Below are 17,455 nucleotides of genomic sequence, written 5' to 3' on the forward strand. Positions count from 1 at the left end.
TACAAGAAAAACATTTTTCACGTAAAATTGAAAAAATATTTACAAGATAATGATTTTGGGTTTTCAAAGTATTAAAAAAATGCTTTTAAGGATAACACTTGATCACATTAGTGGAGTTAAAAATATAAAAAATTAAAATCAACAGTATTGGCTATACTACAATCACAAAATAAAAAGGCAGCTGTTTCTGCAACATGTTCTTCATTATAAAGATAATTACAAATACATTAATTAAACATGTCACTTATGTCTTTTACGTTTTTGTGCTTGTTTTAACTTTGTAGGTCACATGATCAACATAGCGGATGATGATTTACAATTTGCATTCATACTTCATACATACGCATTTAGGCTGTAGAGTATATACTCTTTAAGCGCTCGTTAAGTTAATACTTATTGAAATTAAGTGCCTAATTAAAGGGTATGCGGTTTCGAACGCATCCCGACAAAGTCTCGTTTTGACATCTCGCGTGGTTCTGTGTGATTTGAACAACTTCAAGTTACGCCTCCTACTTCAAGTTACGCCCACTTCAAGTTACGCCCCCGTCTTGCAGTCTGCAGACTCTCGCCGCTTCTCTCTCTCCAGTCCAGCGTGTGGCGCTAAAACACATTCGTGTGTTTGTCAAACACCATCAAGCCTCAGAGGAAGAAGATTCGTTTCACCGCGCTCTCTGTTGTTGTAATGTGGTGCTGGTTTAATACAAACTGTTAGAAATTGAATTTATGTAAACAGAAAAATACAGTTTTTGAATGAGGTCAGTAAATACATGTAATATTCTCATCATCATAGTCGTGTCTAAGTGTTGAAGCAAATAGAAATACATCGGGAAGAATATCAGCTGAAGATGGTGTTTGTTGAAGAGGAGATTGAGGAGAACACGAGTGAAATAAAAGAAGAGGAACCAGAAACCTGGAAAATAAAAGAAGAGGAACCAGAAACCTGGAAAATAAAAGAAGAGGAACCAGAAACCTGGAAAATAAAAGAAGAGGAACCAGAAACCTGGAAAATAAAAGAAGAGGAACCAGAAACCTGGAAAATAAAAGAAGAGGAACCAGAAACCTGGAAAATAAAAGAAGAGGAACCAGAAACCTGGAAAATAAAAGAAGAGGAACCAGAAACCTGGAAAATAAAAGAAGAGGAACCAGAAATTTGGAAAATAAAAGAAGAGGAACCAGAAACCTGGAAAATAAAAGAAGAGGAACCAGAAATTTGGAAAATAAAAGAAGAGGAACCAGAAACCTGGAAAATAAAAGAAGAGGAACCAGAAACCTGGAGAATAAAACACGAGGAAACAGAAACCTGGAAAATAAAACAAGAAGAACAAGGAGGTAGGTCTTTATTCATATTTAATGACTGTTTGTGGTACAATATTCTTATGAAGCATTAATCCTCTGGGTCTGAGAGGGTTTGGTGGTCCTGGAGAAGTTTTGAAATGGCCTGGACATTTGTCCTCTTTCAGTATCTTTAAAAAAATAATGACTAAAGTTTGATTACACTCTAATCAGCAGAAACTGTGCTACAATAATATGTGAGCAGCATAAATGTAGCCTACATGCATGTGTTTTTGAGAAAATGACATGGTTAGTGAAAAACTAAAACTTTTAAGTCACTAAAATAAGAACATAAAACACACTTTTGTTCACAAGACGTTTGAGAGCTGGATGTAGTAGAATAAGAGTTTTTGCTAGGGCTGCTCGCTTATGGCTATATGTCCAAAACTACGAGTTCTACGAGTGATTTACTTGAAGATAGTGGTGTGTGTCTGTGTGTGTGTGTGTGTGTGTGTGTGTGTGTGTGTATTGTTGGTTTAATTTAAAGATTGAATGTGAAATTATTGCAATATAAAAGTAGGGTAAACATAACTATTAAGCTCACCAAAATCTAGATTAAGACATTCTCATAGCACAATATATTACAATACAATGTTGATTTATATAGCACATTTAAAACAAAGTCAACTAAAGTGCTGCACAGAGAATGCAAAACAGATCAGTCAACATGGTAATAAACAATAAAACACTCACTGTAAAATGGACGAGGTTTACTAAAATAAAGGATCATTGCACAGTAAGTTAAAATATATGTATAAAATATTAAATGCCAAGGAGAAGAAATACGTTTTAAGAGTAGACTTAAAAACAGATAGAGATGAGGAAATCCTGATAGGAACTGGGAGACTATTCCACAACTTAGGGCCAACAACAGAAAAAGCACGATCACCTCTGTTTTTGAGATGTTCCCTGTGAACTTGCAATAAACCAGAACCAGCAGATCTGAGTGCTCTTGTCTGAGTGTATGGATGTAACAAATCGGATAGGTACTGTGGAGCTTGATTATGAGGACATTTATAGACGAACAGTAAGATTTTAAAATCAATTCTATATTTGACTGGCAGCCAATGCAATGTAATCAAAACTGCTGTAATAGACTCATATTTGCGCTTCCCATTAGGAAGCCGAGCCGCTTCATTCTGAACCAACTGTAGATGAGAAATGCATGACTGAAGCCCCGATATACAATGAGTTACAGTAATCCAATCGTGATGTTACAAAAACATGCAAACTATTTCAAACTTCTTTAAAGACAAAAAATGGTTTCACCCTCGTCAGAAGACGAAGATGATAAAAACAAGACTTGACCACAGCACTTATCTGCTTATCAAATGTAAGATTATTATCGAACTAAACAACCTAAAGTTTCTTGCACATGAAGTTCTATATGGAGTAAGAAGTTCAGATTCACAGTGGTCATTTGGGCCAAACTAAATAAATTCAGTTTTATTTTCATTGAGGCTTAAGAAATTACTTGTAAGCCAAAGTTTTAGTTTGTCAAGACTGCCTAAAATAGGCTTTAAAGCCTGTTTATCACGCTGAAAAGGGATGTAGATTTGAGTGTTGTCGGCATACAGATGAAAAGAGACCCCCAAACTTTTTAAAAATAGATCCTAAAGGAAGCATATGAAGAGAAAACAGTACTGGACCAAGAATTGAACCCTGAGGGACACCAATATTTAAATACGTCTCAGATGAGGATTGGTTTCCAATACTAACAACATACTTCCTGTTGGTGAGATATGAACAAAACCACTGCAACACCGTGCCCCAAAGGCCAACACAAGTTTCAAGTATTGTATTCTGTATTGTATTGTAATTAGGGCTGCAACTAACGATTATTTTGATAATCGATTAATCTGTCGATTATTTTTACGATTAATCGGTTTGTGTGCTTATATTGTTTTATTGTGTTAGTAATCCTTTGTCGAACTCTTCTGCAATCAGAACACTGACCCATACTCTAGCAAATTTCACAAGGAGATTTCAAATAATGTTTTCACCATGGCAGTCCTTAGAGCTCCTAAAGTAGTTTAACATCCTGAACAAAGCTTATCAAGGAATCTTTCAGAACATATTTTCACGAAGAATAAGGATAAAACAGAATAAAATTGCAGTGCATTGTATTTTATTATTTACTGGGAAACAGCTTTATAGCTTTTGCTGTGAAATTGTAAACAATCCTTCAAAAAAAGTGCCAATGGCATGAAACCTGAATGGAACTCACAATTTAAATCCATCAGAAGGTTGTCCAGAAAAAAAAAAAAGGACACACACAAAAAACCTGCTGTGTGAAAAAGAGCAGTGAATAATACTTAGAAAAAAAAGTGCATTTCAAATATCTACATTTACCTCTCTCATTCAGTCATAATTAGGCTGCACGACTGAATTTTGAACTGGTAAATGACAAACTGATCACAGAACATGTTTGTAAAGCTTTAAATGTTAACTGTTAAAAAGCAATGTTATCAGCTTTTACGAATAAACATTTGCAAACAACATTGTACTGGAGAATCTGCACAAATGAAAGTCTTAGGGGCCGTTCACAAATCGCGCCTAAAAACGCGTGGAAAACGCTAGGCGCACCGCTTTCTCCTTCTTTCCAAAGCGCTCGGGCAGAAGCGCCCCTGAGGCGTCTGCCTTTGCTAAGCAACCATGACGTGCTCTCTCCTTGAAGACGCGGAAATTTCAGCAAAGGATAAATGGATTTGCAGCTCAAAAAATGTGCTACTAAAATCTGCTACTAAATTTATTTCAAAATGGAAATCCATATACAACTATGATCAGCTGTTCCTTTCATCTTGACAGCTTTTAACGTTGTTACGGGAAAGGATGAAGCTGATTGGTTAGTTCTTGTCACATGACCCGCGGTGCGGTTGCGGCATTCGGAAAAGTTTAAATGTTTTTAACTCGATGCGGTGCGGTGTTGGAAATAACGAACTTGAGCGCGCAAAAGACGCGATATGTGAACGTCCCCTTAAACAGTGCAGTAGTGCAGAGTTTACAGGTTACTCTTCTTTTTTTAAAGGCTCAATGTAAAGTACTCCCACATCACGCTGAATGCTGCAGACATCATGTCTCTGGCTGCAGAGACGCTGTTCAGGAAGCACGTGACATAAAACAAGGCCAGCTATTGGCTATTCGCTACTTCTCCTGTTGTACTGGCTGAGTAAAACCTCCGGTGGCTCATTACTGCCACACTTTGGTCACCGCAGATTTGAAATATGCACGAAATGAGCCGCTTACGGCAAATAAAAGTTATTTAGCAACGAATCGATGACTAAATTAGTTGACAACTATTTTAATAATCGATTTTAATCGATTAAATCGACTCGTTGTTTCAGCTCTAATTGTAATATATTAAAATAGAAAAAGTTTAAAGATTAACATTTTATTTTAAATGACAAAAGCTCTTCAATTAAGATATACTTCATTAAATACAAAAAGTCCGGCTGTGCTTAATGGTACATTTTACACCCCTGTTCCCATTAAGCTCACATCATGTTTTATTAAAAAAATCTTGTTTATTTTAAACAACCTTTTTAAAGATTATATATATATTTTTATGTAAAAAAAAGTTTTGACGCCCTGGACATTTGTGCTTTTTCAGTATCTTAAAATACTAATGATTAAAGTTTCATTACACTACACATTACACATTACATTAAATCATTCTAAAACAAAATCCCTCTTGAGGAAAGTCTGTTCACTCGGCGGCCATATTTGTACATATTTGCAAGCTGGGGCCAGTTGTACTGTTAGAGGGGCCAGTTACATTTAGACCTTATTGTTGTCATATAATTTTCTGCACTGCAGGCATTAACAAGAAAAATACCATGTTTATAATCATTCAACAATGTATTTGCATTTTATTTTTTTATATTTGCATTACATATTCAGTATCAGTCACATTAACTGTATTCTACGATTTTATGAAAGATTACCAAATTCATCTAGATTTAAGGCCTTTGCCCTTCTTGACTCAATACTTAGAACACCTAAATTGCTTAATCTGTCATCTGACATTGTGGACCTGAAACAGGTTTTCTCCAGATTTAGTGCAGAAAAACTCTGTTTACAAGAAGCAGTACTAACAGGGATTGAAACAGCTATCTTGCATAAAGCTCAAAGAAAACTTCTTTATAAGGTTCAATTAATAATGCCAGCTCTACTACACTGGAGGGTCTCTGTATTTTCCTTTTTAAATTTCTTCTGAACTGATGTAGTTCATACCCCAATTCCTCAGTATTTGATTCATACTTCCTAGCAAATGGAAACAGGGATTTTCTTTGAGAAACACATCACTTGAAGGGTTTGGATGCCAGTCTTTATTTCACAGTTTTTGTTAGAAAACCTTCTGTTAAGCTCATTGAGCATTTGATCTAAAATGGTAGGGCTGGGCGATATATATTTTGCTATATCTCTATACGATATATCTCCATCTTTACAGGAAAAATAATCCCCCAAAAACTACTGTAAAAACAAATATGCCAAATATAACATGTTTAGGTCCCTATGAAATGTTTTATTTTTTTCTTCACCAAATGTTTTATTGTTACCTAATTCTGTGTTTAAGCAAGTGTAATTATTTAAATGCAAAAAAACAACTTAATTTGTAAAAAAAAAAAAAAAACTTAAAATAGCCTTATTTGAAATGTTTTTTCCCCTCTGAAATTCTGTGTATTTACATTTTTCTGGTTATCAAATGAAGGCATAAAATGTTCATTTAATTTGTCTTTTAATTATTGAAAAATAAGCAAACTTTATTTTTTGGTAAACAAAGGGGATTTACTATTACTATTAAATTCAGATTTACTATTAAAAATAATACATGGAAGAAATGTTGTGTGATTCCTTGAATTATGTTCGTTTCATTTTAATAGTAGTAGTAGTAGTAGGCTATGTACATTCTGCTGAACAATAGGCTAGTAATAGATTTCTTGCAAATACTTTTATTTTGACGGGTTTACCTTTACAGTTCTGTGTATGTGATACTACAGTCTATGATGTAATATATGACGCTAGTTTTACTCCAATCAAATGGTCAAATGCTCATGAAGTGACTGTCAGAGCAGTTTTGGAGATGTTGTTCATGTGTTCACGTCCTTATTTAGTGAGACAGCAGATGCTGAAATCACGCTTCAGCGCCATTCATTAACAGAGACACTCAGAACATGCAGGATTCATATTTAAATAGACTGTTCCAGCTTAATATTTACAGATATTAGTCCATATCATGATTTGATGTAAGTGCAATGACCTATTTTTGATTGATTGATTCAAAATTTGGCAAATTCCGTGCCATCCTGCGTTTAACTGTAAACTCCGTTTTTATGACTGGATTACACGATACCGTCCGCGTTTTCTGCATCGTGAAAATCATGGAGCCCTAGTTGTGGTATGCCAGCTCTATCTTGCAATGGACACACGCCACAACGTTCTCTTTACGTTTGCCCGCGCCCTCAAAACAAAACACTGCTGACTCCTTGCAGTATGCCATTTCGGACGCAGTGCTTTTGTCTCCTTCCGCTTTGTGGGTGACGTAAACGCGTTGTCACATTAAAAAAAAGAACCTGATGTGAGATTTCAAATAAATTAAAAGAGGCTTCGAGGCAGAGAAATTTGCCTCAATTATTTTTTGTAATCGAGTTACACGAGGAATCGTTTCAGCCCTATCTGAAACATCTCCTTATTGATCCGTTTTTGGTCTGCGACTGAATAAATTCACTAAGGGACAGAAGTTGCAGTTATGAGTGGGGTAGCCAACTCCAGGTTCCGCCCCTGCGTTTAATGCCATTAAAATTCCGTGTTAACACACTTTTTTTGGACTGCACTATTTTAAACAATAAATATAAGCAAGGCAACACATTATTCAATGCTTTTTACTTTTGCATTTACTTCGTTATTTAAATATTAACTGTCAAAGACCGACCGAGATCGAGATCTCTATTGTTAGTTAACGTTAGTTAGCGTTAGTTCACCCAAAAATCAAAATTATGTCATTAATGACTCACCCTCATGTTGTTCCAAACCCATGAGACCTCCGTTCATCTTCGGAACACAGTTTAAGATATTTTAGATTTAGTCCAAAAGCTTTCTGTCCCTCCATTGAAACTGTCTGTACGGTATACGGTCCATTTCCAGAAAGGTAAGAAAAATATCATCAAAGTAGTCCACATTTGAAGCATCATAAATACATTTTGGTCCAAAAAAAGCAAAAACTACGACTTTATTCAGCATTGTCTTCTTTTCCAGGTCTGTTGTGAGATTTCAAAACACAGCAGTTTGGTGATATCCGGTTCGCGAATAAATCACTCGATGCAACCGGATCTTCTTGAACCAGTTCACCTAATCGAATTATTAACAAAGTTCAGGAGCACGATCAGATAATCATCCAATTTGGTACAGGTGCATCTCGTTTAGCTAATCATCTTAACTAGAACACAAGCGTATATATATCCAGTCTTCCTACTTCCTGTCCCACGACAGTTTTTCGGCATCCACTTGTCTGCCAGATGTCGGAACTCGAACTTTTCCCTTCGAACAATGAGCTAGAAGCTTCCCAGCAAGCCACCGCCTCTAACGCACCTTCCTCTGCTGGCCCCAAGGCACCTCCTACTCAGCCCAGATGCAGCGCTGAGCCCCAGGCCTCAGCGCGCGGGCAAAGATGAACAAGACCCGCTACGCACACAGCTAAGCAGCGAAGTCTCCGTTCACCTCCACCATCGAGACAGCCAATTCAGTCACCATCATCATCATATGCATCTAAATGCATCCCACCCATTGGAAAATGGACCGTCGCAGGACTGAGACAAGCGCTGTCAAATTCAGAAGTTGGGTTTTCTCGTAATATGAGCAAAGCTCAACTCTATGAACTTTATAGCACACCGGGAAATAATTCACCTACCTCCAAAAAGGTAACCAAAGCCCACAGGTCTAAACAACGTGTCTCACTAATGTCATCTTCCAGCTCAAGTTCCGGCTCCGCCCTGGCGTCAGGACATAGCAGATAATCAGCAGGTCGGGGCCATGCCCCAAATTCGGCCTCTCCTCCCATTCACTGCCTCCCACTTCACAACCTATCTCTGCAGCTCCTCCAGCTGCCTCGCCGCATGCAACAGCGCCCACGCCTGTGACTTTCCAACCTCCACTTCCTTCCACTTTACCTTTGGCTGCAAAAACTAGCGCAAGGCTGCCTCCGCTAGCCGCTTAAACTCAGCCTCCTTTTACCCCTCCACTTTTTCTTTTCCCCATCAATGGCCAGCAGCCCCAGTTGCAGACACCCAAGCTGGGAATCCTCAGCCAGCAACACCAGCAGGCTGGCCTCCTTCCTCACTTCCATCTTCCTCTTCTTATGGGCTTCCCCAAGCACCAGGGTTCAATCCATGTGTGAGGATGCCTCCGCAACCTGGTACAACCCCTCCCTCATTTCAACCTTTCTCCCTCTATCCTTATCCCTACGGGCCAACCCTAGCTCCAGGGGATAAGCCGTGCGTGAGGATGCCTCCGCAAACGGTTATGGCCTCCGCTCATCTTCCTTCCAACTCTTCTTCCCAAGCTAAACCGCAGTATACTCTATTCACAGTGACCCCTCTACATAATCCACCAAATGCCGCTATGGAACCCCACCCCCCCTATGCCCAGTTCCATCAAATCGCAGATTCTCGCAGGTGTGGATGTTGATCTCTCCTCTCTCGGCTCCCTCCGGCCGATTCCTACCAACAAATAGATTGCAGAGATTTCTCATTGACTTTAAAAAATTAGACTCCCAGATTATCCTGCCTCCTTTCTTTCCATCCATCATCAAATCTCAACAGAGAATCCTTCTCAGTCACGGGTAACCAACAGGTCTGCGGTAATTTCAACAGAGGAAATTGTGTGAGACAGCAATGCAAGTTTCTCCATGTCTGTAATTACTGTGGTGGAGCCCACGCTCGTACAGTATGCCCAGTCATGAAAGCTACCAATAAAATCTAGAAACTACTGATCGACCTCGATTAATATTTCATATCTTTCCTTTGAACTTTCACACCACCCAGACAAAAATTTTACCAATTTTCTTTTGTCTGGCCTCACACAAGGATTTAATCCCGGCACTACATGCCCAATCTCACAGACATTAACTCAACATTATTTGCACAACATTATTTGCAAAAATCTTTAATCCACACTCGCGGAACCTGATACAGTAGATAAATTCATCAAAAAGAAGTCGAGTCAGGCTTCATGATCGGGCTCTTCAATGCCCCCCCCCCCCCCTTCAAAGAATTTAGAATCGGCCCTATCGGAGTGGCTACCAGGACATTTTCAGGAAAAAGGAGATTGATTATCGATCTCTCAGCCCCACATAATTCCCCACGGCTCCCTTCGGTCGCAGCAGGAGCCCTTCATCCGATGCATCAAACCGCGCCTCGAATCTTCTTGCCTATTCTGCATCTGACGGGGATCTCCCTTCCGGTGCAGCAGACCCACAGCTCCCTTCGGTTGCAGGGTGAACCCCTGTCTGAGTTATGATACTTGCTCTAGGGCAGACAGGGATCTCCCTCCCGGTGGTATAGAGCCGCTGGCTCCCTTCGGTCACAGTGAGAGCCCTCCATCAAACGCATCAAACCATGCCTCGCATCGCAAGGGGGACTCGCCTTTCTGGTGCAGCAGAGACGCAACTCCTTTCCGACCCAGCAATAGTCCCTCCAACAGTAGTATTCCAATTAGCGTCAAACAGGGCTCTCCCCTCCGGGTCAGCACTACCGATGGAGCAGAGTTGCGGACCCCCTACGGAGGCTTGGAGAACCCTCTGAGGTGTAAAAACGTGCCTAACATCAACCCGCAATGGGGGACTTTCCCCCTCCGGTGCAGCAGAGCCGCAGCTCCCTTCGGAGGCAGTCAGAGTCCCTCATTTTTTAATATCCGGCATCGTGCTCCTCTCATGAGCGGCACGGAGGGCTCGCCGGTAAGACGTTGCGAGCCGCAGCTCTCGTCAAACACTGCACAGGCTCTCCCGGTCGCTCTGCGTTTTTCTTCTCAACACGCATATTTTGGGGGGCAACTAAATTTAGCTCTCTGGATGCTGTCCTACTGTCCTATGACTTTCAGCTTCTTTTGGGGAGTTATTAGGGTTCGGGTTATTATGCTCCGGACCCCTCCCCCAGGACAGCACGCCAAAATATGCCTACTATCCGCCTTCAGATTAGATGTAAGGGTGAACTCGTGAAATGTGGTTTTACTAACAAAGTTTGGGAGGAGCACGATCAGATAATCATCCAATTTGGCACAGGTGCATCTCGTTTAGCTAATCATCTTAACTAGCACACAAGCGTATATATATCCAGTCCTCCTACTTCCTGTCCCACGACAGTTTTTCGAAACATCCCTCCTCCACCCCAACTCCTCACTTCTAATCTATTTATCCCAAACTAGGGATAGGGGTAGTTATTTGGGTTCGGGCTATGCTCAGGGCCCAGACCCCTTCCCCAGGACAGCACGCCAAAATATGCCTACTATTCGCCTTAAGATTAGATGTAAGGGTGAACTCGTTAACTGAATCATTTGAAACTGTTCGCGTCTCCAATAAGCATTAATCCACAAATGATTAAGCTGTTAACTGTTTGTGGCTGACACTCCCTCTGAGTTAAAACAAACCAATATCCCAGAGTAATTCATGTACAGTGTACATGTACATGTACAGTACACTGACTGAACTGCTGTGAAGAGAGAATTGAAGATGAACACAGAGGCGAGCCAGATAACTAACAAATGATTTTGTTTTTTTGATGCTTCAAAAAATTCTAACTGACCCTCTGATGTCACATGGACTACTTTGATGATGCTTTTATTATCTTTCTGGACATGGACAGTATACCATACACACAGTTTCAATGTAGGGACAGAAAGCTCTCGGACTAAATCTAAAATATCTTAAACTGGTATTTAAGAGGTCTTACGTGTTTGGTGCGACATGAAGGTGAGTTATTAATGAAATAATTAGATTTTTTGGGTGAACTAAGTTGCTCAAGTGGCAAAACATTTAAACTACTTTTCTTAGATTATCACAATATTATCATTGAAAGAAAACCATTGACAGGGTCTGCTTTTCTATCTCCACGAGTGCCAATTATTATTGCCTTGGTTATCAAAATATGTGTTGACTGTGAAGCACCGTAGACTTCACACCGTCATATACCGTATTTTTTGGACTATAAGTCGCATCAGTCCAAAAATACGTCATGACGAGGGAAAAAACTTATATAAATCGCACCGGACTATAAGTCACATTTATTTATAACCAAGAACCAAGAGAAAACATTACCGTTTACAGCCGCGAGAGTGCGCTCAATGCTGCTCAGTGTAGGCTACAGGAGCACTGAGCAGCATCTCTGGCAGCATAGAGCGCCCTCTGGCGGCTGTAGACGGTAATGCTTTCTCTTGGTTCATTTCTCCTGGTTCATGTCAAATTAATTTTGATAAGTCGCACCTGACTATAAGTCGCAGGAACAAGCCAAACTATGAAAAAAAGTGCGACTTCAAGAAAGTCAGGAAAATACGGTACATGCAAAAATGTCAAAATGCAGCGCTTGGTGTTCATGTATATTAGGGCTGTCGAATGCGATTTTCATGCACATCTCATCAGTAAAGACGCTCCTGTAATTAGAAGTATATCTCCAGCACGTGCGTTCAGATCAGGGTTGCCAGGTTTTCACAACAAATCCTGCCCAGTTGCTTCTCAAAACTAGTCCAAAACTAACCCAATCGCGTTTCCAGAAGGTTCCCCCATAAAAAATTGCTTCCCGTGGTTAAAATATACGTTTTTTTTAGCAGGGTTGCCTTGGTAAAATTCGCATTTTAGGGGCTAAATATCACGTTATTTTTATTGGGGTCGCTTTGACCCGCGGACATGAAACACAACCACAGACTTGGCAACACCAGTTGGCATTTACTAAACAGAGCCGTAATTCACTGACAATCTACACAAAATCGATGTTAAAATCGCAGGCGATTCTTTGTAGATTTTGAAAACGATTTTGTGTTAGTTGTCGGTAGACTACGGCTCTGTGTAGTAACTGCCGCTCCACCTGAAACAGTGTTGCCAAGTCTGCGATTGTTTTTCATGTCCGCGGTTTGAAGTAACCCCAATACCAATAACGTGATATTTAGCCCCTAAAATGCTAATTTTACCAGGGCAACCCTTTCCAAAAAATTGGAAGCAATTTTTTATGGGGGAACCTTCTGGAAGCGCGATTGGGCTAGTTTTGGACTAGTTTTGAGAAGCAACTGGGCAGGATTTGTTGTGAAAACCTGGCAACCCTGATCTGAACGCATGTGCTGGAGATATACTTGTAATTACAGGAGCATCTTTACTGATGAGATGCGCAGGAAAATCGCATTCGATTGTTTGCACAGCCCTAATGTATATTCATGTAAACCTTCATCAGTTATGTTTTAAATGAAAGTAAACAGTTAAGATTGAAAATTCAACTGTAACAGAAACTTTAATCCGTGAGGCTCTTAAAGTGGCAATAATTAATATTCCTTTTGCTGTTTCTGTGCTTAATATGAATCAAACAATTGACAAAGACAAAATAACTCACTTCTATTGACTGAAGAAACCATTTTTAATTCTTACATTGAAGACTGTGCTGTTACATTAGTTACACTACCCCCCAACTATGGTTATGATTTTTGCCATAATCAAGCAGCCCTAACAAAAACATCTTTCTGGACATGGGCTCATTCTCTTCCAGGAGGACACACTTCTGGAGCACTAAAACAGTGGGCTCCCCAGTAACGTCTGTACACAAAGCAGCGCTGAGGTCATGAACACTACTTTACGAGATAAAGTGAAAATGACATCAAACCTTTTCTGAAGACGATTCCCTTCAAAGATACTTTCATATAAATCACCCACGTCATGTTATGATTTTAAAACATGTTGTGCTCATGTTTATTCAACAATGTCAAACTTTAAAAGCCTTTAGTGGTGAGACACCACAAATAAATCAGTGTATAAGAAACACTGATAATGTATATCGTAAAAACAGATTTCTGTTCAATCTGGTTTTAAGGGCCGTTTTAGTCCAGTACTAGGCATGATCTCTGTCCGGGAACTTCCTCTCAGCACGCCTTCTGCAAAAAAACTAACTGTATCTGAGATTAACCTGTTTTTTGAGGTGATGTGGGCATTTACATATAATAATAATAATAATACTTTGTCACATTGGTAACACTTTCTTTGAAGCCTGTATTTATGAAACATTATAAGGGAATTCTTAAGGCATTATAATGAATGCATAGTGCATTATAAAAATATGTATAACATTTTATATAAACTCATGAATAATCATAACGTCAATTATAATATGTCATAATACTAATGTATTTGTGGTTATAAGTTTGAGTATGATTATTTATAACACTCAATGAACACCATAATAAATCTACTTCATTTATAGTATAATGGACTGTATAATATCTTGACATTTAATATTAGCACAGTATCTACAGCTTTTGACTGGTTAGATGTTGAGTGTTATTTGAGTGTTTCTTCTGAGCTAATGTTAATTAATTGATGTGAGCTTAATACCCCAACTGAAAAAATGCAATGTTTTATATGGTTGCATTTTATTTTGATGGTCCCCTTAATCAGTTGACTAAAAGCAATTTTGCAACTACATGCCAACTAACTCTATCATTAGAGTATCAGTGTGCTCAAGAATTGTTGAATCTAGTATTATAAGCTAACATACTTGCAAAGACACTTATAGTCAGTTTATCTGTTGGTTGACCATCAAAATAAAGTGTTAGCATATATTTAGAATACTTATACATACTAATACTCTAATGACCGCTAGTTGATATGTAATTGCAGAGTTATCAACAGCTGTCTAAAGGGTATCATCAAAATAAATTGTTCAAAGCAAATGTGTCTTATCACACATTAATTTGATATCTGATCTTATGGCTGTTAAGAGGAAAGAAAATGTAAGTAATTTCTTCTTACAAGTGGTCTTTGGCTGCTTTAAGTAAAGTAGCATCAGAAAAATGGCAAGAAATGGGACTTGTCATACATTATAACTATGAGAAATACAGGTGCTGGTCTTATAATTAGAATATATTCAAAAAGTTGATTTCATTAATTCCATTCAAAATGTGAAACTTGTATATTCTATTCATTCATTACACAACTAATTCAGTATCTCAGAAAATTAGAATATTGTGAAAAGGTTCAATATTGAAGACACCTGGTGCCACACTCTAATCAGATAATTAACTCAAAACAACTGCAAAGGCCTTAAATGGTCTCTCTGATTTGACAGTGGTCCAAAAGATGACAATTGACACCTTGCACAAGGAGGGCAAGACACAAAAGGTCATTGCAAAAGAGGCTGGCTGTTCAAAGAGCTCTGTGTCCAAGCACATTAATAGAGAGGCGAAGGGAAGGAAAAGATGTGGTAGAAAAAAAGTGTACAAGCAATAGGGATAAACGCACCCTGGAGAGGATTGTCAAAAAATTCAAAAATGTGGGGGAGATTCACAAAGAGTGGTCTGCAGCTGGAGTCAGTGCTTCAAGAACCGCTGAGCACATATGCAAGACATGGGTTTCAGCTGTCGCATTCCTTGTGTCAATTCACTCTTGACCAACAGACAGCATCAGAAGCGTCTTGCTTCAAAAAGGACTGCACTGCTGAAGAGTGGTCCAAAGTTACGTTCTCTGATTAAAGTAAATTTAGCAATTCCTTTGGAAATCAGGTCCCAGAGTAAGGAGGAAGAGAGGAGAGGCACACAATCCACGTTGCTTGAGGTCCAGTGTAGAGTTTTCACAGTCAGTGATGGTTTGGGGTGCCATGTCATCTGCTGGTGTTGGTCCACTGTGTTTTCTGAGGTCCAAAGTCAACACAGACGTATACCAGGAAGTTTTAGAGCCTGTTGGGAGATGCAGATTTCATTTTCCAACAGGACTTGGCACCTGCACACAGTGCCAAAGCTACCAGTACCTGGTTTAAGGACCATGGTATCCCTGTTCTTAATTGACCAGCAAACTCACCTGACCTTAACCCCATAGAAAATCTATGGGGTATTTTAAAAAGGAAGATGTGATATGCCAGACCCAACAATGCAGAAGAGCTGAAGGCCACTATCACTCTCATAACACCTGAGCAGTGCCACAGACTTATACGACTCCATGCCCCGTCGCATTGCTGCTGTAATTCAGGCAAAAGGAGCCCCAACTAAGTATTGAGTGCTGTACATGCTCATACTTTTCATGTTCATACTTTTCAGTTGGCCAAGATTTCTAAAAACCCTTTCTTTGTATTAGACTTAAGTAATATTTACATTTTCTGAGATACTGAATTTGGGATTTTCCCTAATTGTCAGTTATAATAGTCAAAATTAAAATAAATAAACATTTGAAATATATCAGTCTGTGTGTAATGAATAAATACAATATACATGTTTCACTTTTTGAATGGAATTTGTGAAATAAATCAACTTTTTGATGATATTCTAATTATGACCAGCACCTGTATAATCCATTGTAAAAGTAGATTCAACCTGTTCATTGTGTTATAAATCATCATACTCTTAAAAGCTATAAACTCAAATAAATATTATATGTAGTATCATCTCATGCATATTCATAGGTTTTTTTTTAGAATTCATTATGCATTCATTATAATGGCTTAAGAATACTCTTATAATGTATTATAAATACGGGCTTCATAGAAAGTGTTACCGTTATATTTATATAGTGCTTTTCTGGGTACTCAAAGCGCTTTACATGAAAGGGGGAATCTCCTCATCCACCACCAGTGTTCAGTGTCCACCTGGATAATGCGACAGAAGCCATATTGCGGTAAAACGCCCAAATACACACCAGCTTATTGGTGGAGAGGAGAAAGAGTGAAGCCAATCAATGTATGGGGATGATTAGGAGGCCATGATGGTCAGAGGCCAATGGGGAAATTTGGGATTTTTAATGACCACAGAGTCAGAACCTTGGTTTAATGTCTCATCCGACCCCAAAAGATTAATTCTACTGACAGTTATAAAGTTTCAAGTAGTTTTAGATCATTTGTTGTAATAAAAACAATCTTTAGAATAAAAATGGAGCAGCAAATAGGGGACAATTTTTTTCAACAAAATGTTTGTTACATAATGTTGTAGTTGATGAAACATATTGAATAGTTCTCCTTGAAACATTGGGGTTTGTGTATGTAATGGTTTAAAAATTATATTTTTATATTTGCAGGAAGGTTTAGTTTATAAAATTGTATCAGAAAGAAAAAAACTTTTTTCAAGTTACTGACAAGTGAACTGTTTGCTTTTATTTCAGAGTTTATTGAAGAAAGAGAGGAGAACAAAAAATGGAGTGAGGCTGAGGATAAAAATCATGTCAAAACTGGAGAAAAACCTTTGAGTTGCTCTCAAACCAAACAGAAAGATCTAAAGAAAAGAAGAGCCAAGAAACCTTTCACCTGCACTCAGTGTGGAAAGAGTTTGACAAGCAAATATAATCTTGATTTTCACATGAGAGTTCATACTGGAGATAAACCTTATAAGTGTTCACACTGTGACAAGAGATTCAATCACTCAGGATGCTTGAAAACACATGAGAGGATCCACTCTGGAGAGAAACCTTATAAGTGTTCACACTGTGACAAGAGATTCAATAGGTCAACAGACCTGAAAAAACATGAGAGGATCCACACTGGAGAGAAACCTTACGAGTGTTCACTTTGTGACAAGAGATTCAAACAGTCATCACATCTAAAAACACATGAGAGGATCCACACTGGAGAGAAACCTTACGAGTGTTCACATTGTGACAAGAGATTCAATAGGTCAGCAGACCTGAAAACACATGAGAGGATCCACACTGGAAATCCTTATATATTCATTATAATGGCTTGAGAATACCCTTATAATGTATTATAAATACGGGCTTCATAGAAAGTGTTACAGTTACATTTATATAGTGCTTTTCTGGGTACTCAAAGCGATTTACATGAAAGGGGAATCTCCTCGTCCACCACCAGTGTTCAGCGTCCACCTGGATGATGTGACAGAAGCCATATTGCGGTAAAACAGCCAAATACACACCAGCTTATTGGTGGAGAGGAGAAAGAGT

At 38.8% G+C, this 17,455-nt stretch overlaps 1 protein-coding gene across 1 annotated transcript; it reads left to right on the forward strand.

The window, feature by feature from the left end:
- Positions 1–598: 598 nt before the first annotated feature.
- On the forward strand, positions 599–17,199 carry LOC132105982 (zinc finger protein 271-like; the record flags this gene model as incomplete). The annotated part of the gene is made up of 2 exons (XM_059511566.1): positions 599–1,329; positions 16,661–17,199. Coding segments are annotated over exons 1-2 (1,023 nt in total), but the record flags the coding sequence as incomplete, so codon positions are not given.
- Between the last annotated feature and the right edge of the window lie 256 nt (positions 17,200–17,455).

This window comes from Carassius carassius, chromosome 26 (assembly GCF_963082965.1).
Source record: "Carassius carassius chromosome 26, fCarCar2.1, whole genome shotgun sequence".
NCBI lineage: Eukaryota > Metazoa > Chordata > Actinopteri > Cypriniformes > Cyprinidae > Carassius > Carassius carassius.